Raw genomic sequence first — 15254 nt, forward strand, 5'->3', positions numbered from 1 at the left:
AAGGGTATTCACTTTTTTTGTAGTTACAATAGTTTTCAGGAAATTGCTTTTCCATGCCTTCTTAAAAAAACTGATTTTGAATTCCATCTGTATCACTTTATCAACATCTTTTTTTTTCCTCAAAGATGACTAGGAATCAGTGACTGTCTTTTACTATGTAAAATTTATACCATCAAATGGCACCAAAAATCTATTTAATCATGAATAAATATGCCAGTTTTGTAGACTTGGTCTTCCATAAGTTAATTTATGACCACTGATGGAATAACTCAGATTAATCATTGAAGAAGTTACAAAGTTCTCTCCAATCTGATTGGCTATAACAACTGAAATAAACAATCAGTCTCCCAAAGGGTTTTATTTGTTGACATGGCTCTTAATTACAGTGATACATTCTTTGCAATTACTTGCATTATTTCATTACAAAGTGAATGCACTGCCTTTAAGAAAAACTAGTCTTGCCCTAGGCCTGGTGCTATTTACCTACGTAGGACTAATTCTCAGTAAAGACAAAGAGGCAGAGTTTAGGCTTTTAAAATTCCACTGCTTCTTTCACAAGCAGCCTTCTGGAAGTCATCACTGAAGCTGTGTTCCTCCAGGCTTTTTTTGTTTATTGTCTCTCAACTTAAGTAAAGTACCGAAGTTAGACAAGGTTCTACATTTTGGTATCCATCTCTGGGATAGGGAAAATGATTCAGAAAATCAGATAGCCGGGGTTTGAAACAGGGCTGAAAATATTAGAAACTGTGATTTTACCATGTGAACCTCAGTATCCTTATTGTGAAATGGTGAATAATGACTTTTTCCTTGTAGAGCTGTTACAGAATGCAATTAGATAATGTTTGTAAAGCACTTAAACTGTCTTTTGGCACAGGGAAAGCATTCAATAACCTCTATTTAATAAATTCCAGCAATACCTTTCCTAGTAGCGTCAAATTTCTTAGGTTTACATTAAAAAAACACAGACTATGCAAAATTTTATTTGTATGTCTAATTTTTGAGAGGAAGTGGTGGTTTTCATTAGATCTTGAAAGATTTCTGTCTAAACAGTAGTTAAGTGTAGAACCAAGGAAAAAAACTGGAAGTTAAAAACTCATCTGTGACCACTTGTCTGTAAATAAACATTAAGTACAAAGATCATGTTGATTCTCAAAGAACTCCAAGCAGATTTGCCACCGCAGTTTCCCACCAGGAGGTCAGGGTATTGAGGAATGCATGCTAATACCCACCTTTTTATCTAGGACAAGACAACTAACTATCGAAGAGGCAGTTACCGCCCATTTTTTTCCTATTCAAGTTTTAGAATCAGTCAAACCTAGATTTAAATACAAACTATGTGACTTTAAGTAATTTAACTTCTTTGACTATCAGTTTCATCAAGTATAATATGGGGATAAGAATACCTACCGCATCATCTGTTGTGAAGATTCAATAAAATAATATATACATAAAATACGTGGCACTGGGGGGGTCGCGGTGGCTCATGCCTGTAATCCCAGCACTTTGGGAGGCTGAGGCGTGTGGATCACTTGAGGTCAGGAGTTTGAGACCAGCCTGACCAACATGGTGAAACCCCGTCTCTACAAAAAATACAAAATCAGCTGGGCATGGTGGTGCACGCCTGTAATCCCAGCTACTTGGGAGGATGAGGCAGGAGAATCACTTGAACTCGGGAGGCGGAGGTTGCAGTGAGCGGAGATCACACTCCAGCCTGGGCAAGAAAAGCGAAACTCCGTCTCAAAAAAAAAAAAAAAAAGAGTGATACGGAGCCTGACCTATTTAGTTTCAATTTTTGTTGTTGTGGTTGCTATTATTCTCATCAACTCCTCCCTGTTACACTCTCCATTTGGAAAGATAATCCTGCAACGTTATTAGTAGACAAAAAGTGAGGAATAAAGATTTCTGTAATTCCTTTGATGCTCCTGGGAAGGAACTGAACACAGGGATCCCTGGACAAGGGAAATGGAACTTATAGCTAAGATGCTGTGGATAAAGCTGGCTTTACAAATAATCAGAATAGATGACTCCAATGTCATGTTCTTTGCGGGGTCCTGGAAAGGACCACCCAGCCCTCTAAATTGCTTTCACTGCCATCCTGCCTGAAATTCCATCTTTAGAAACACTGTAATTCCTCTGGATCACTAAGAGCTCCTGAGTGGATACCAGGACTCCTGAGAGGTCCACCATCTCTCTTTATTGGAACCCCCTCCCCAGAGTACCAGTTCCTCCACAGGGGAACGAGACTGAGCCACTTACAGCTCCTGCCTTGAAGACTGGGAAGGGAGGGTGGGGGTGAGGGTGGGAGAACTCAGGGTTCCTGGCGAGGAACAAAAGCCGGGAAGGAGAGTTCTCCAAAACGCAGAGGAAAGCGGAGGGGGAAAAATGGGGCAGAAAGTGGAGCTAGAGAGGTAAGAAGAAAGCCAGAGACTTCTTCCTTCTGCAAATCGGTCTAAGTTTCGGGAGGTGGGATTGGGGGAGGAGGGGGTTCACCCTGGAGCCGGGCCAGGGCTGGGTGGAGGAGGCGGCCTTCGAGAGAGTGAGTCGGGAAAGAAGGGGAGTGGGCAAAGGGTGAGATGTGGGGGTCCCGGTCCCCGCCTCGCTGGCTACCAGTTCCCTCTGCGTTTCCTAGTCCGCGTGCGTGACACGAGATAGTGCAGAGCTGGCATGGGGCCTGGCATCTGGCGGCCGCGAGATAACCCGAGCCCGCGCGATGGGAAACGTGCCGTTGGCACCCCGCCACCCCTCCATCGTGACCTCAGTCTGCCAAACAGGGTTCGTGATGCTCAGTTTACTAGGGAGGAGCCGCGGCTTTGAGATCTCGCCCAGCCCGAAGCAGCGGAGACTGGCCAGGAGCCCGGCTGTCAGACCTCGGAGCGCGCGCTGCGGGCGGGGGCTCGGTCCACGGGGGAGAGTCAGGGGACGCGGGACTCACCCTTGAAGGAGTCGGGGAGCCGCTGGGCTTCGGAGTCCAGTGTGTGCCGCTTCTCGGCCATGCTGCCCGAGACGCAGTCGCACTCCACTGTCCTCGTCGTCAAACCCGGAGCCGCCGGGAATGCCCTGAGGAGCCAGATGCACAAGACCCAGATTGCCGCCCCGCCCCCAATCGAGGTCCCGCCCTCGCGAGAGTTGGCCAATCAACGCCCAGGATCGAGGAGGACCCACCTCCCAATCCCCGCCCTCCTGTCCCTCCACCCCGCGACTGCTTAGCAGTCACTTCCCGCTAGTTCTGTGGGCTGAGGGGCGTGGCCTGAGGGGCGTGGCCTGAGGGGCGAGGGCCCCCCAGGCTGTGGGTTTGAGGCCGGGGCCCTGCACCGGAAGGGAGGGCGGAAGGCACGGGACGTGGAGCAGAGGGTGAGGATAGTGGGGAGGTAGCCGCAGAGGATGACCCGAGGCAAAAGTGCAAGTGAGGAAAAGTCGCCTTGCAGGGCAGAGGTACCGGACCAAGGCGCCTCCTCTGGGCTGAGGAGTTAGAGGGAAGAAAATGGCGCCCTGTCATGAGGGCGTGAGGTCCGAGTTGAGGGGAGAAGACTGAGGGGCACAGAAGTGGCCGAAGTGAGGGCACTGAGGTCAGCCTGAGCTGAGAGGGCCGGCAGATCACGCCGCAGCCGAAGTGAACGAACTCGAGTGAGGTGTGTTAAGAAAATCAAAATGTATAAATTTGGAAAAGGAGAGGAGGCCGGGCGCGGTGGCTCACGCCTGTAATCCCAGCACGTTGGAAGGCCGAGGCTGGTAGATCACCTGAGGTCAGAAGTTCGAGACCAGCCTGGCCAACATGGTGAAACCCCGTCTCTGCTAAGAATACAAAAATTAGCCGGGCGTGTGGCGCGCTCCTGTAAACCCAGCTACTTGGGAGGCTGAGGCAGGAGAATCGCTTGAACTTGGGAGGCGGAGGTTGCAGTGAGCCGAGATGGCCTGGGCGACAGAGCGAGACTCCGTCTCAAAAAAACAAAACAAAAAACAAAAAACAGGAGAGGAGACTTTATTTCTTGTAAGGGGTTACAGCCTGCAAGGTGGCCATTCCGCAGGCTGGAGAATGGCCAGGACCAGAGACAGGCATTTCGTCGGAGGAGGGGTTGGAGTAGCGGCTTTATGCTGAACAGCTTGAGTAGACATGCATATTCAGCAGGTGGCAGGAGGAGCTATGAATATTCATGAGGGTGGTCCTGACGCATGCCCATTGAGCAAACATGCATGTAACATACAACCCATGTTCATTTTGGAGTGAAGAGTTACCATTTAAATGTTAAATGCCTCGCCTGCATGGTGACGTCCCCATCTCTACAAAAAGTAAAAAAAAATAGCCAGGTGGGGTGGTGTGTGCTTGGGGTCCCAACTAGTCAGGAGGCTGGGGCGGGAGGATCACTTGAGCCCAAGAGGTGGAGGCTGCAGTGATGTATGATCAGATCACTGCACTCCAGCCTGATGGACTCTAAAAAATAATAATAATACATGTATTACAGTTAGACCCCATGCGTCAAAAGGTCTTTTCAGGACAGGAAGGTGTGCAAGTATGCAGTCTGTGTAAACTAGTCAGAGCCAGTCCATGGTCGGTAGTTTTCCTATGAGGAGAAAGTTACTGAAATCAGCCTCTTGTCCAATTAAAGCTGTAGTGATGGCTGGTGGAATAGGGGTTCCATTAGGCCACATCTGGTGGAGCTGCAAATTGTTTTAATATTGCTTATCTCGAGGCCAGTGCTTGTTAAGCTGCTAGAGAAAGAGAAAAACCTTGTGGCAGTTAGAACACAGTTTATTCTCTAAGTGAAGGGATGTGTGCCTTAACCTTTGCCTGGTATGACCTTAGGTATAATTTGTTTATAATTTGGTATCTTATTGTCACAAAGAGTCTGTTCTGTCAGTCTTATGATCTGTGTTTTAACGTTAATGCTGGTCAGCTGTTGTGTCTAAACTCCAATACGATGAAGTTATAATGAGGCGTGTCTGACCTTCTGTCCTGTCATTGGCTGGGAACTCAGTTTTAAAGTTTTCTGGAGTCCCCTTGGCCGCAAGGGAGTCCATTCAGTCGGTGGGTTCATTTATTCAAACAAAATCTTCTTGGAGCATCTTCTATGTGGCAGGGAGTGTGCTAAGGGCCTCGTGGAGTTTACCTTATACTCTAGTGGGGAGATGGGCCACAAACAAGCAACTCAATCATTACACATGGTGAAGGGAGCTGTGAAAGGAGTGGAATATTCAGAGAACAGCAAAGGTTAGGACAGGGGAACACCTCTGTAAGGAAGGGGCTTTGAGATGTCGCCTGAGAAATGAGAAGGAGCCAGCCTGGGGAAGGGGAATAAGCGGTGCAGGAGGTGGGAAAGGGTATCCCAGGTAGAGGGAAAAGCATGTGCAAGGGCATTCCCAACCTCAGGCCTTCTCTTGGGTTGTGGCTGAAGACCTCACATTTGGAAAGTAGGCTATGTTTGCATTAGACTTGTTCTACTGCACAATGTTCAAAGTATGTTAATGTACACAAGGTGCACTTATAAAAACATTCGATTTTGAAATAAGTACAGATTCACAGGAATTTGCAACAACAGTACAGAGAGGTCACATGTCCCCTTTACCCAGTTTCCCCCAATAGTTATGTCTTACTTGAGTATCAAAACCAGGAAATTGACAGTGGCACAAAATGTATTTATAGTTCTGTGCCATTTTAACATGTGTAGATTGATATAACCACAGTAATTGATACAGAACTATTCCATTACCACAAAGATCTCCCTCAGGAGGAGCACTTTTTTCTTCTATTTTAATGTGCTCAATATTTGGCTGTGTACTACCCAACACCTTGTGGCGCTTAGGTCATATGAAATGGTAGACTTTCTCTCTGATTTTACAGCTCTGGAGCTTTGTGACTATCAGGACGGAAACTGGAGCAGACACAACAGGTGTTAAGAGAGGCATTAAGATGATCTTTGCTTCCAGGAACAGGCTCCAGTGTGTGATCAAAACCTGACTCAGAGCTTGCAGTTGACTTTTAGTCAAATACTGGCCAAGAACTGTTTGTATTCCTGGGATGGAGTGCAGCTTGTGCAGTCACTTTGTTAGCCTTCTGGAGAAGATAAGGAGGGGAGTACAGTAATTTAATGATCCCTTCTCTCTAAATCATCCTTGAGAAAGTCCATAGCTTCATTTTTCCATTCTGTAATGAATAAGCCCTGGAGACATAAACTTCCCGTTTATCCTGTCATTCCCAGGAAAGAGGAGCAAATACACAAGAAACTAATTAAACCCTTCAGTAGAGGAGGCCTTGATTACAAATTGCATATTGTGAAAAAGGATTTAGGTTTCATTTTTGTTGGAAAGGAAAATGGTATTTCAAAATGAATTTAATATGTGTACCCCTATCAGTTACCTAAGCCCAAGTCTCAAGACAATCTTAACAGTGTAGTGTCCCTTCTGGAGAGTTAGAAGTGTCTCCCTTTGGGGCAAAGACTTTGGTAAACACTTCTTGGCTCTGGTTTGAGATTGCATCAGTTCTAAAACTAATTCCTGGCCCTAAACTAAGAACAAGCTTTGACTTGATTTTTAAACTGCTTTTAGAATAGAGTTTCCAATTTTTTATTTAAGTATGCTTACTCTCACTTGCCCATGAAATTGGTGTATTCTAGCTTTCTCGTGCATATTCTGTTATAAATGTATTGATTAAATGTACTTTAAAAATCAATTTCTCACTGTTAAGATTAGAAAAAAACAAATATTAGTACATCCCTTTCTCCTTTTGGAGGATTTTTAATCTTAAATTTTCTCCCAGTAATGATTAGAAGTTAGAATGATTTTTTTTAAAGAACATTATGGCCAGGCGCAGTGGCTCATGCCTGTATCCCAGAACTTTGGGAGGCCGAGGTAGGCAGATCACTTGAGGTCAGGAGTTTGAGACCAGCCTGGGCAACATGGTAAAACCCTGTCTCTACTGAAAATACAAAAAATTAGCTGGGCATGGTGGCGCATGCTTGTAATCCCAGCTACTTGGGAGGCTGAGGCAGGAGAATTGCTTGAACCCGGGAGGCGGAGGTTGCAGTGAGCGGAGATCATGCCACTGCACTCCAGCTTAGGCAACAGAGTGAGACTCCATCTCAAAAAATAAAATAAAATAAATAAATAAAAAACATTATGCTTTTTAAATGGAGACATATAAAATTGTGAGTACTTCGAAGAGAGAATTTCTTATCACCTCTAACAAAACTGCTATTACAATTTTGGTGAATTTTTCCTCTAGTTGTTATTTGAAGGATACTTATATATAGTTTGAAAATCAGAGTAGATGTTCCATATTTCCTTTATTTTTTATTTTTATTTTTTATTTTTTAGATGGAATGTTGCTCTGTCACCCAGGCTGGAGTGCAATGGCACGATCTCGACTCACTGCAACCTCTGCCTCCTGGGTTCAAGCAATTCTCCTGCCTCAGCCTCCCATGTAGCTGGGACTACAGGCACCTGCCACCACGCCTGGCTAATTTTTTGTATTTTTAGTAGAGACGGGGTTTCACTGTGTTAGCCAGGATGGTCTCGATCTCCTGACCTCGTGATCCACCTGCCTTGGCCTCCCAAAGTGCTGGGATTACAGGCGTGAGCCACCACGCCTGGCCGTTCCATATTTCCTTTATGTTTTATTTTGCTGTTATTTGCCTAGCATATTCAAGGTACCAAATTAAGTATTGATTGATGGTGATAGTGATAACATTAAGACTTGGAGATCAGGTTAAAGACAGATATGCACCATGAATCTGTAATTGAATAAGTCAGAAGGAAATTTAATTAGCCTTTTTCCTGTGTCCACAGCAGTGCTTTAATAAGAGCAACAGAAAAGTCTTTTTTTTTCCTTTAAATTGCTAATCCAGGATGTTTTCGATGCTTTTATGGAAGTCAGCTAACTAAATACCTTGAGAGAACAGCAATACCATCAAATTACATCTGTCTGTGACATTTTCTCTAGGATGGGACTAACAAATTTGATCTGTTTTTTTTTTTTAATATGCATTAATTCACACTTATTGCATTACAACAAGGTTTTTGTCTTCTTATCTCTTCTCTTTTTCAGGAAATTACTCCAGGATTTGAATCATCACAAGAGATTCACCAGAGGATTTTATACACTTGGGCTGTGGCAGCAGACTAATTACACCACAGCACTAGGTAAGATACCGGGAGTCCGGATCCTCAGGACTTATGAAAATAAAAAGCATTACTGTAATATTAGTGCTATTTATTGGAGTTATCTATGAAAAGAATCTTATTAATCTGCTTTTTTATTAGCTCACTTAGCAAATATTTATTGCATACCAACTATGTGCCAGGCATTGTTCCAGGTGTTTGGGCCACATCAGGGACCAAAAAAGACCAAAATTCCTGTCCTTGTGGATCTCACATTCTAGTATTCCTTTCCATATGCATTAGCTTGCTAGGGTTTCCATAACAAAATATGACAGGCTGGATAGCTTAAACAACAGGAATTAAATTTTTTTTTTTTTTTTTTTTTACACTTCTAGAGGCTAGAAATCCAAGATCAAGATGTTAGCAGGGTTGGTTTCTCCTAAGGACCATGAAGGAAGGATCTGTTCCAGGCCTCTGTCTTTGACTTGTAGATAAATGTCTTCTTCCTGTGTCTTCACATTGTTTTTCGTTTGTGTGTCTGTGTCCAAATTTCTTCTTCTTAGAAGGATACCAGTCATATTCAATTAGAGTCCATCCTAATGACTTCATTTTAACTTAATTACCTCTTTAAAGATCCTTTATCCCAAGATAGTCACATGCTGAGATATATGGTGTTAGGACTTCAACATGTGAATTTTGGGGGAACACAGCCCATAACATCACATATGATTACTGTGTATCCACATCTTTGTGTTGTCTGTGTTTTCCTATCCACATCCCTGAGATATCCAAAGCCATTTATGTTTACTTGCAAAATGTGTCCAGTGACCTGTAATTATGAGTGATTACTTTTCTAGGTATGACTTATTATTTTGAAAGTTTTACTTTTTAATTGACATATAATAGAGGTATACATTTTCAGGGCACATGTGATTATTAAATACATTTGTATAATTTGTAAAGGTCAAATCAGTGTAATTGGGATATCTGTCACCTTGTTTGTTTTTTATTTATGTTAGAAACATTTGAATTATTCTCTTTTCGCTATTTTGAAATATACAAGACATAATTTAATTTTAAGCTATACTAAAAAGTTCTTGGTTAGGAAGGATTATTCTACTTGGAATGATGCTCCATCTAGTGTTCACCATATTCTACTACTTTTGTTAAAGTTTTAAAAATGAATAAAGGGGAAACTGTGTTGAAGAAGGGGTCCTCTATTTAACAGTTAGGTTCTTACTCACAGAGCACTATGGATTCATAGTAAACAAACAAAAAAAAGATTGTTTCAAATACCATATGTGGGAGGAAAGAGCGGTCTATATAAGACATTACTTTTAATAATTCAAGAAATATCGTTACCATCATTTACTGTCACCACCAGTTACGATGTACTTTTATACCATAAGGAGACTGAGACTGAGTTTAGTCATTTACCCAAAATTTCACAGATCTTGGTCAGGTACAAGTCAGTGATGGAGATATTGTTTGCCCTACATACACTGTGTAATTCCTGAATTTGAATTCCTAATTATTCAGAATAAATAAAAAGAGACAAAAAGACACAAACTTGTCCTGATGCACTTTTTAGATATGAACACATGTAAGCATATACCTAATTGGGTACTGAAGTTTCCCTTCAATTTTAGTACATTTTAATCCTTGTCTTATATTGAAATGTTATCTTTTTGTTCAGTATTTTATCATTGTTGATGTGCTGTGTCAGAATGTGTCTGTCCATCTTAGATAGTAAATTTATAAATGACAGGACTTAATCCACAACCAAATCAGCATATTATAGTTTATTTCATTGTATATCTTGAATGAAATTGAAAAATTTAAATAACTGTTTAAAAGTTTGGACTTTCCTCTTTGTAGTTTTAAAACATAATTTTTGTTTTTCTCTTGTACAAGTTGAATGGGGCAGCTTGACTGCTTGGAGACATCAGGAAAGACTTCCAGGGAAACATGAGTTTAGTAGGATAAACATGGCTTACAATAGGATGCTTCAGGAATACAGAAAAGTCCTTGTAAATTCATAAGAGTGTGTCAGAGCTTGACACTTTTGGGTAAATGTAAGTAGTAACAGTGCAGGCAGTGATGGTGAAAAATGACAGTGGATTAAAAGGCATAGCCTAAACTTAAAAGGTAACTATAAAGCTGCTCAAAGAGCTTAACAATGGGAGTGGAATGAACATATTGGACTTATCAAAATATTGTATAATGGACAATCTAAATAGGCTTATATATATTAAATAATTGCATTAATAATGATAATTTCTAGAACAGAAAGCACCAAGCCCAGATGGGCTCATTGGCAAATCCTACCAAATATTTAAGAAAAATATTGTACCAATGCTCTATAATCTTTCAGAAGACAGAAGCAGAGGAAACATTTCCTAACTCATTTTATGAGGCCATAATTACTCTAATATCTAATACCAAAATCAGACAGAGACATTAGAAAAAAAGAAAACTACAGACAAATATGTCTCATGAACATAGATGCAAAAGTCCTCAACAAAATATTAGCAAATCCAATCCAATGATGTATAAAGATAATTATGCATTATAACCAAGTGCAGTTTATTCTAATAATGCAAATCTGGTTCACCATTTGAAAATCAATTAATGTAATCTGTCATATCAACAGGCTAAAGAAGAAAAATCACATGATCATATCAATAGATGCAGAAAAAGCATCTGACAAAAACCAGCTCTCATTCATGATCAGAACTCTCAGCAAACTAGTAATAGAGGGGAACTTACTCAACTTGATAAAGAACATATGCAAAAATCTTTCAGCTAACATTGTACTTAATGGTAAGAAATTGAAGCTTTCCCACTAAGATCAGGAGCAAGGCAAGGACGTCTCCTTTGACCAACCCTTTTCAACATCATATTTATTGGAAATCCTAGCAATAAGACAAGAAAACGAAGTAAAAAGTATACAGATTGAGAAGAAGAAAATAGAACTGCCTTTGTTTGCAGATGACATGATTATCTATGTAGAAAATCTGAAAGAATTGACCAAAAAAAACCCTCCTGGAGCTAATAAGCAATGATAACAAGGTGGCAAAAATAGGTTGATATACAAAAGTTAATTGCTTTTCTATATGCCAGCAACAAACAAATGAGATTTGAAATTAAAACCAAAATCCCATTTACAATAATACCCCCAACTTAAATACTTAGGCATAAAACTAACAAAAATATGTAAGACCTTTATGAGGGAAGTTATAAAACTCTGATGAAGATATAAAAAGCTAAATAAAAGGAGAGAGATTCCATGTTTATGGATAGGAAGACTCAATATTACCAAGACATCACTTCTTCCCAACTTGATGTATAGATCCAAGGCAGACCAAACCAAAATCCCAGAAAATAATTTCCTGGATATTAACAGAATCTTTTTTTTTTTTTTTTCCTGAAACGGAGTCTCGCTGTGTTGCCCAGGCTGGAGTGCAGTGGGGCGATCTCGGCTCACTGCAAGGTCCGCCTCCCAGGTTCACGCCATTCTCCTGCCTCAGCTTCCCGAGTAGCTGGGACTACAGGCGCCCGCCACCACGCCCGGCTAATTTTTTGTATTTATAGTAGAGATGGGGTTTCACCCTGTTCACCAGGATGGTCTCAATCTCCTGACCTCGTGATCCCCCCGCCTCGGCCTCCCAAAGTGCTGGGATTACAGGCGTGAGCCACTGTGCCTGGCCTATTAACAGATTCTTAAGTTTATAAGGACAGGCAAAAGACCTAGTATAGCAAACATAATATTGAAGAAGCACAAAGTTGGAGGACTGTCACTACCCGACTTCAAGACTTACTATAAAGCTACAGTAATAAGGACAGTATGGTATTTGCAAAATAATAGAAAAATAGATCAATGGAACAGAATAGAGAGCACAGGTATAGACCCATACAAATACTATCAACTGATTTTTTTTAAAAAAGAGCAAAGGGAATACAATGGAGAAAAGATAAGTTTTCAACAAATGGTGCTGAACAAGGGGATGTTCACATGCAAAAAGATGAATCTAGACACAGATCTTAAAACTTCACAAAAATCAGCTCAAAATGGATTATAGACTGAAATGGAAAATGCTGAACTATGAAACTCCTAGAAGATAACATAGAAGAAAATCTAGATGACCTTGGGTTTGAGGTGAATATTTTAGATCCAACACCAAAGGCATGATCCATGAAAGAAATAATTGATAAGTTGTACTTCATTAAATTAAAAACGTTTAATCTGTGAAAGCACTGTCAAGAGAATGAAATGACAAGCCACAGACTGGGAGAAAACATTTGCAAAGTACATTTGATAAAGGACTGGTGTCCAAAGTACTCTAAAAACTCACCAAAGAAGACATACAGATAGCAAATAAGCATATGAAATTGTCGACATTGTATGCCATTAGCAAATTGCAAATTAAAACGAGATACCACTACATACGTATTAGAATGGCTCAAATGCAAAACATTAACAACATCAAATGCCAAATGCTGGTGCAGCAAGAACTCTTCATTCATTGCTGGTGGGAATGCATAATGGTAGAGCCGTTACACAGTGCCAATCATAATCCGAAAGACAAAATCCCAAATGCCATAATCTCAAATGCCTATGAAGTGTTCGGTTGTGTTTTTATGTTTCTCAAACAAACCTCCTTTACAAATGTAAGTAAATCTCTTTAAAAAATTGTTTTTTAATTATCTTTCCAGAATTATATTGTGATTTTGGTCTATCAGGATCAGGATTTTTGGGATTTTAGACTTTAGGGATTTTGATCTTTTGGGATTTCAACATTTGATATTACAGCATTTGCAATTGTATCTTTCAGGAGTATGACCCAAACCCCAGCCATGTAGAAAACAGTTTGATAATTTCTTAAAAAACTAAACACCCAGCCACTGTTGAAAATAGTTTGTCAATTTCTTAAAAAAACTAAACACACTTTTGCCATACAATCCAGTAATCATGTGCCTTGGTATTTACTCAGATGAGTTGAAAAGTTATGTCCCCATAAAACCTGCATGCAGATGTTTATAGCAGCTTTATTCATAATTGTCAAAAATTGGAGGCAACCAAATTGTCTCTTAGTAGGTGAATGGATAAATAAACTGTAGTACATCCAGACAATGGAATATTTTTCAGTGCTAAAAAGAAATAAGCTATCGGCTGGGTACAGTGGCTCACGCCTATAATCCGAGCAGTTTGGGAGGCCGAGGTGGATGGATCACTTGTGCCCAAGAGTTCGAGACCACCCTGGCCAACATGGCAAAAACCTGTCTCTACAAAAAATACAAAAATTAGCCAAATGTGGTGGCATGTGCCTGTAGTCCCAGCTACTTGGGGGGACTGAGAGAGGAGGATTGCTTGAGCCCGGAAAGGAGAGGCTGCAGTGAGCCATGTTTGTGCCACTGCATTCCAGCCTGAGCACAGAGTGAGACCCTGTCTCAAAAAAAAAAAAAAAAAAGAAAAAAGGAAAAGAAAAAGAAGCCATCAAGCTATGAAAAGACATAGAGAAATCTTAAATGCACATTGCTAAGTGAAATGAGCCAATCTGAAAAAGCTATATACTATATGACTTCAACCATATGACATTCTGGAAAAGACAAAACTATGGAGACAGTAGAAAGGTCAATGGTTGTGAGAGATTGGAGGGAGGGAGGAAAAACTGTGAAGAATGTAGGGAATTTTTAGGGCAGTGAAACTATTCTATATGGTACTATAATGGTGAATGAATGTCCTTATGTGTTTGTCAAAACCCATAGAATGTACAACACCAAAAGTGAACTCTAATGTAAACCATGGACTTTGGATGATAATAAAATGTCAATATAGGCTAGTTGATTGTAACAAAGGCAGGAGGTGTTAATTGTGGGGAGGCTGTGTGTGTGTGTGTGTGTGTGTGTGTGTATGTGTATGTATGTGTGTGTGAGGGAGCAAAAGTCAAAAAGGAAATTCTCTGCACTTTCTGCTCTATTTTGCTGTGAACTTAAAACTGCTCTAAAAAATAAAGTTGATTTTTTTAAAAAGCATGCTATCAGTAAGCCACTCAGACTTCAATCTGTTTCACTCTTGAATGAATTCACATCAGGCATCCTTTTTACATAACTTTAAATTGATTTTTAAGAATGAGACTTAGAATATAACACTGATGATCCTGCCAGACAAAAAAGCTTCTTGTAAACATATATACCATTAGGAAGCAAAAGAAAGAAGGAAGTTAAACAAATAAAAGATACATAACAAATAGCTTCATATTTAATGAATTGATCCTAGTATGTCATTTGGGACCAGCTGACCATAAAATATCCTCCTACTACCCTTGAAATATTTTTTCTTGGGTCTTCAGCATAATAGCTGTGGAGCTACTGGGTCCAGTTACTGTATTATTGGGTGTTTTATGGGTGCTATTTGTACACTGTATCTTTATTTTAAAAACCTATTTTGGCTGGGTGCAGTGGCTCACGCCTGTAATCCCAGCACTTTGGGAGGCCAATGTGGGCGGATCACTTGAGGTGAGGAGTTGGAGACCAGCCTGGCCAACATGGTGAAAACTCATCTCTACTAAATATACGAAAAATTAGCCAGGCATGGTGGCATGTGCCTGTAATCCCAGCTACTCGAAAGGCTGAGGCAGGAGAATCGCTTGAATCCGGGAGGCAGAGGTTGCAGGTAGCTGAGAGCATGCCACTGCACTCTAGCCTGGGTGACAGAATGAGACTCCAATTCAAAAAAAAACAAACCAAACCAAAACAAAAAAAAACCTGTTTTGAGAAGTCAGCAATGGTCAGTTCAATATTGGCCATTAAGTAATGCAAGCATTGTAATGTAAGGTTTGATTATTGTATTTGTGTTACCTATCGTTTTACAGTACTAAATTCCCATAAGCCATGACAAGTTACCTTTACAAGCTACATTCATGTTTTACCTTTCTTTGTATTGACTATTCTCTGTTTATAGAGAAGAGGTGAATGAGTGAAATATTAGCTACTATAAAATAATGGCTACCATGTCTATAAAATAATAGACTGCCTGGTCTACTAGATGCCAGTAATCATATTAATAGCTTTATATAATTATCTCCTTTAATCTTTGCAAAAAGTCTGCATTATAGTTCTCAGCCCTCTTCTAAATTGAGGGAACTAAGGTTCAAAGAGAT

The 15254-nt window shown here is 40.6% G+C and overlaps 1 protein-coding gene and 1 long non-coding RNA gene across 3 annotated transcripts in view; one reads left to right on the forward strand and one right to left on the reverse strand.

Annotated features, from left to right (window-relative positions):
• STOM (stomatin) overlaps positions 1-3249 on the reverse strand; it is a 31370-nt gene extending 28121 nt beyond the window's left edge. The window contains exon 1 of the mRNA XM_004048541.5: positions 2933-3249. Within this exon, the coding sequence (XP_004048589.1) occupies positions 2933-2993 (61 nt within the window). The 5' untranslated portion in view covers positions 2994-3249. The remainder of the gene's footprint in view (positions 1-2932) is intronic.
• A 2-nt stretch (positions 3250-3251) lies between these two features.
• LOC129524782 (uncharacterized) lies at positions 3252-14124 on the forward strand. Of its 2 annotated transcripts, none has more exons than NR_187190.2 (3): positions 3252-3351; positions 8039-8133; positions 10745-14124. It is a non-coding gene; the product is annotated as an uncharacterized lncRNA (long non-coding RNA). The 2 variants fall into 2 exon arrangements; NR_187189.2 differs by having other exon boundaries at positions 3318-3629.
• Positions 14125-15254: the final 1130 nt, after the last annotated feature.

The sequence above is a fragment of the Gorilla gorilla genome, chromosome 13, assembly GCF_029281585.2.
Source record: "Gorilla gorilla gorilla isolate KB3781 chromosome 13, NHGRI_mGorGor1-v2.1_pri, whole genome shotgun sequence".
In the NCBI taxonomy this organism is placed as follows: Eukaryota; Metazoa; Chordata; class Mammalia; order Primates; family Hominidae; genus Gorilla; species Gorilla gorilla.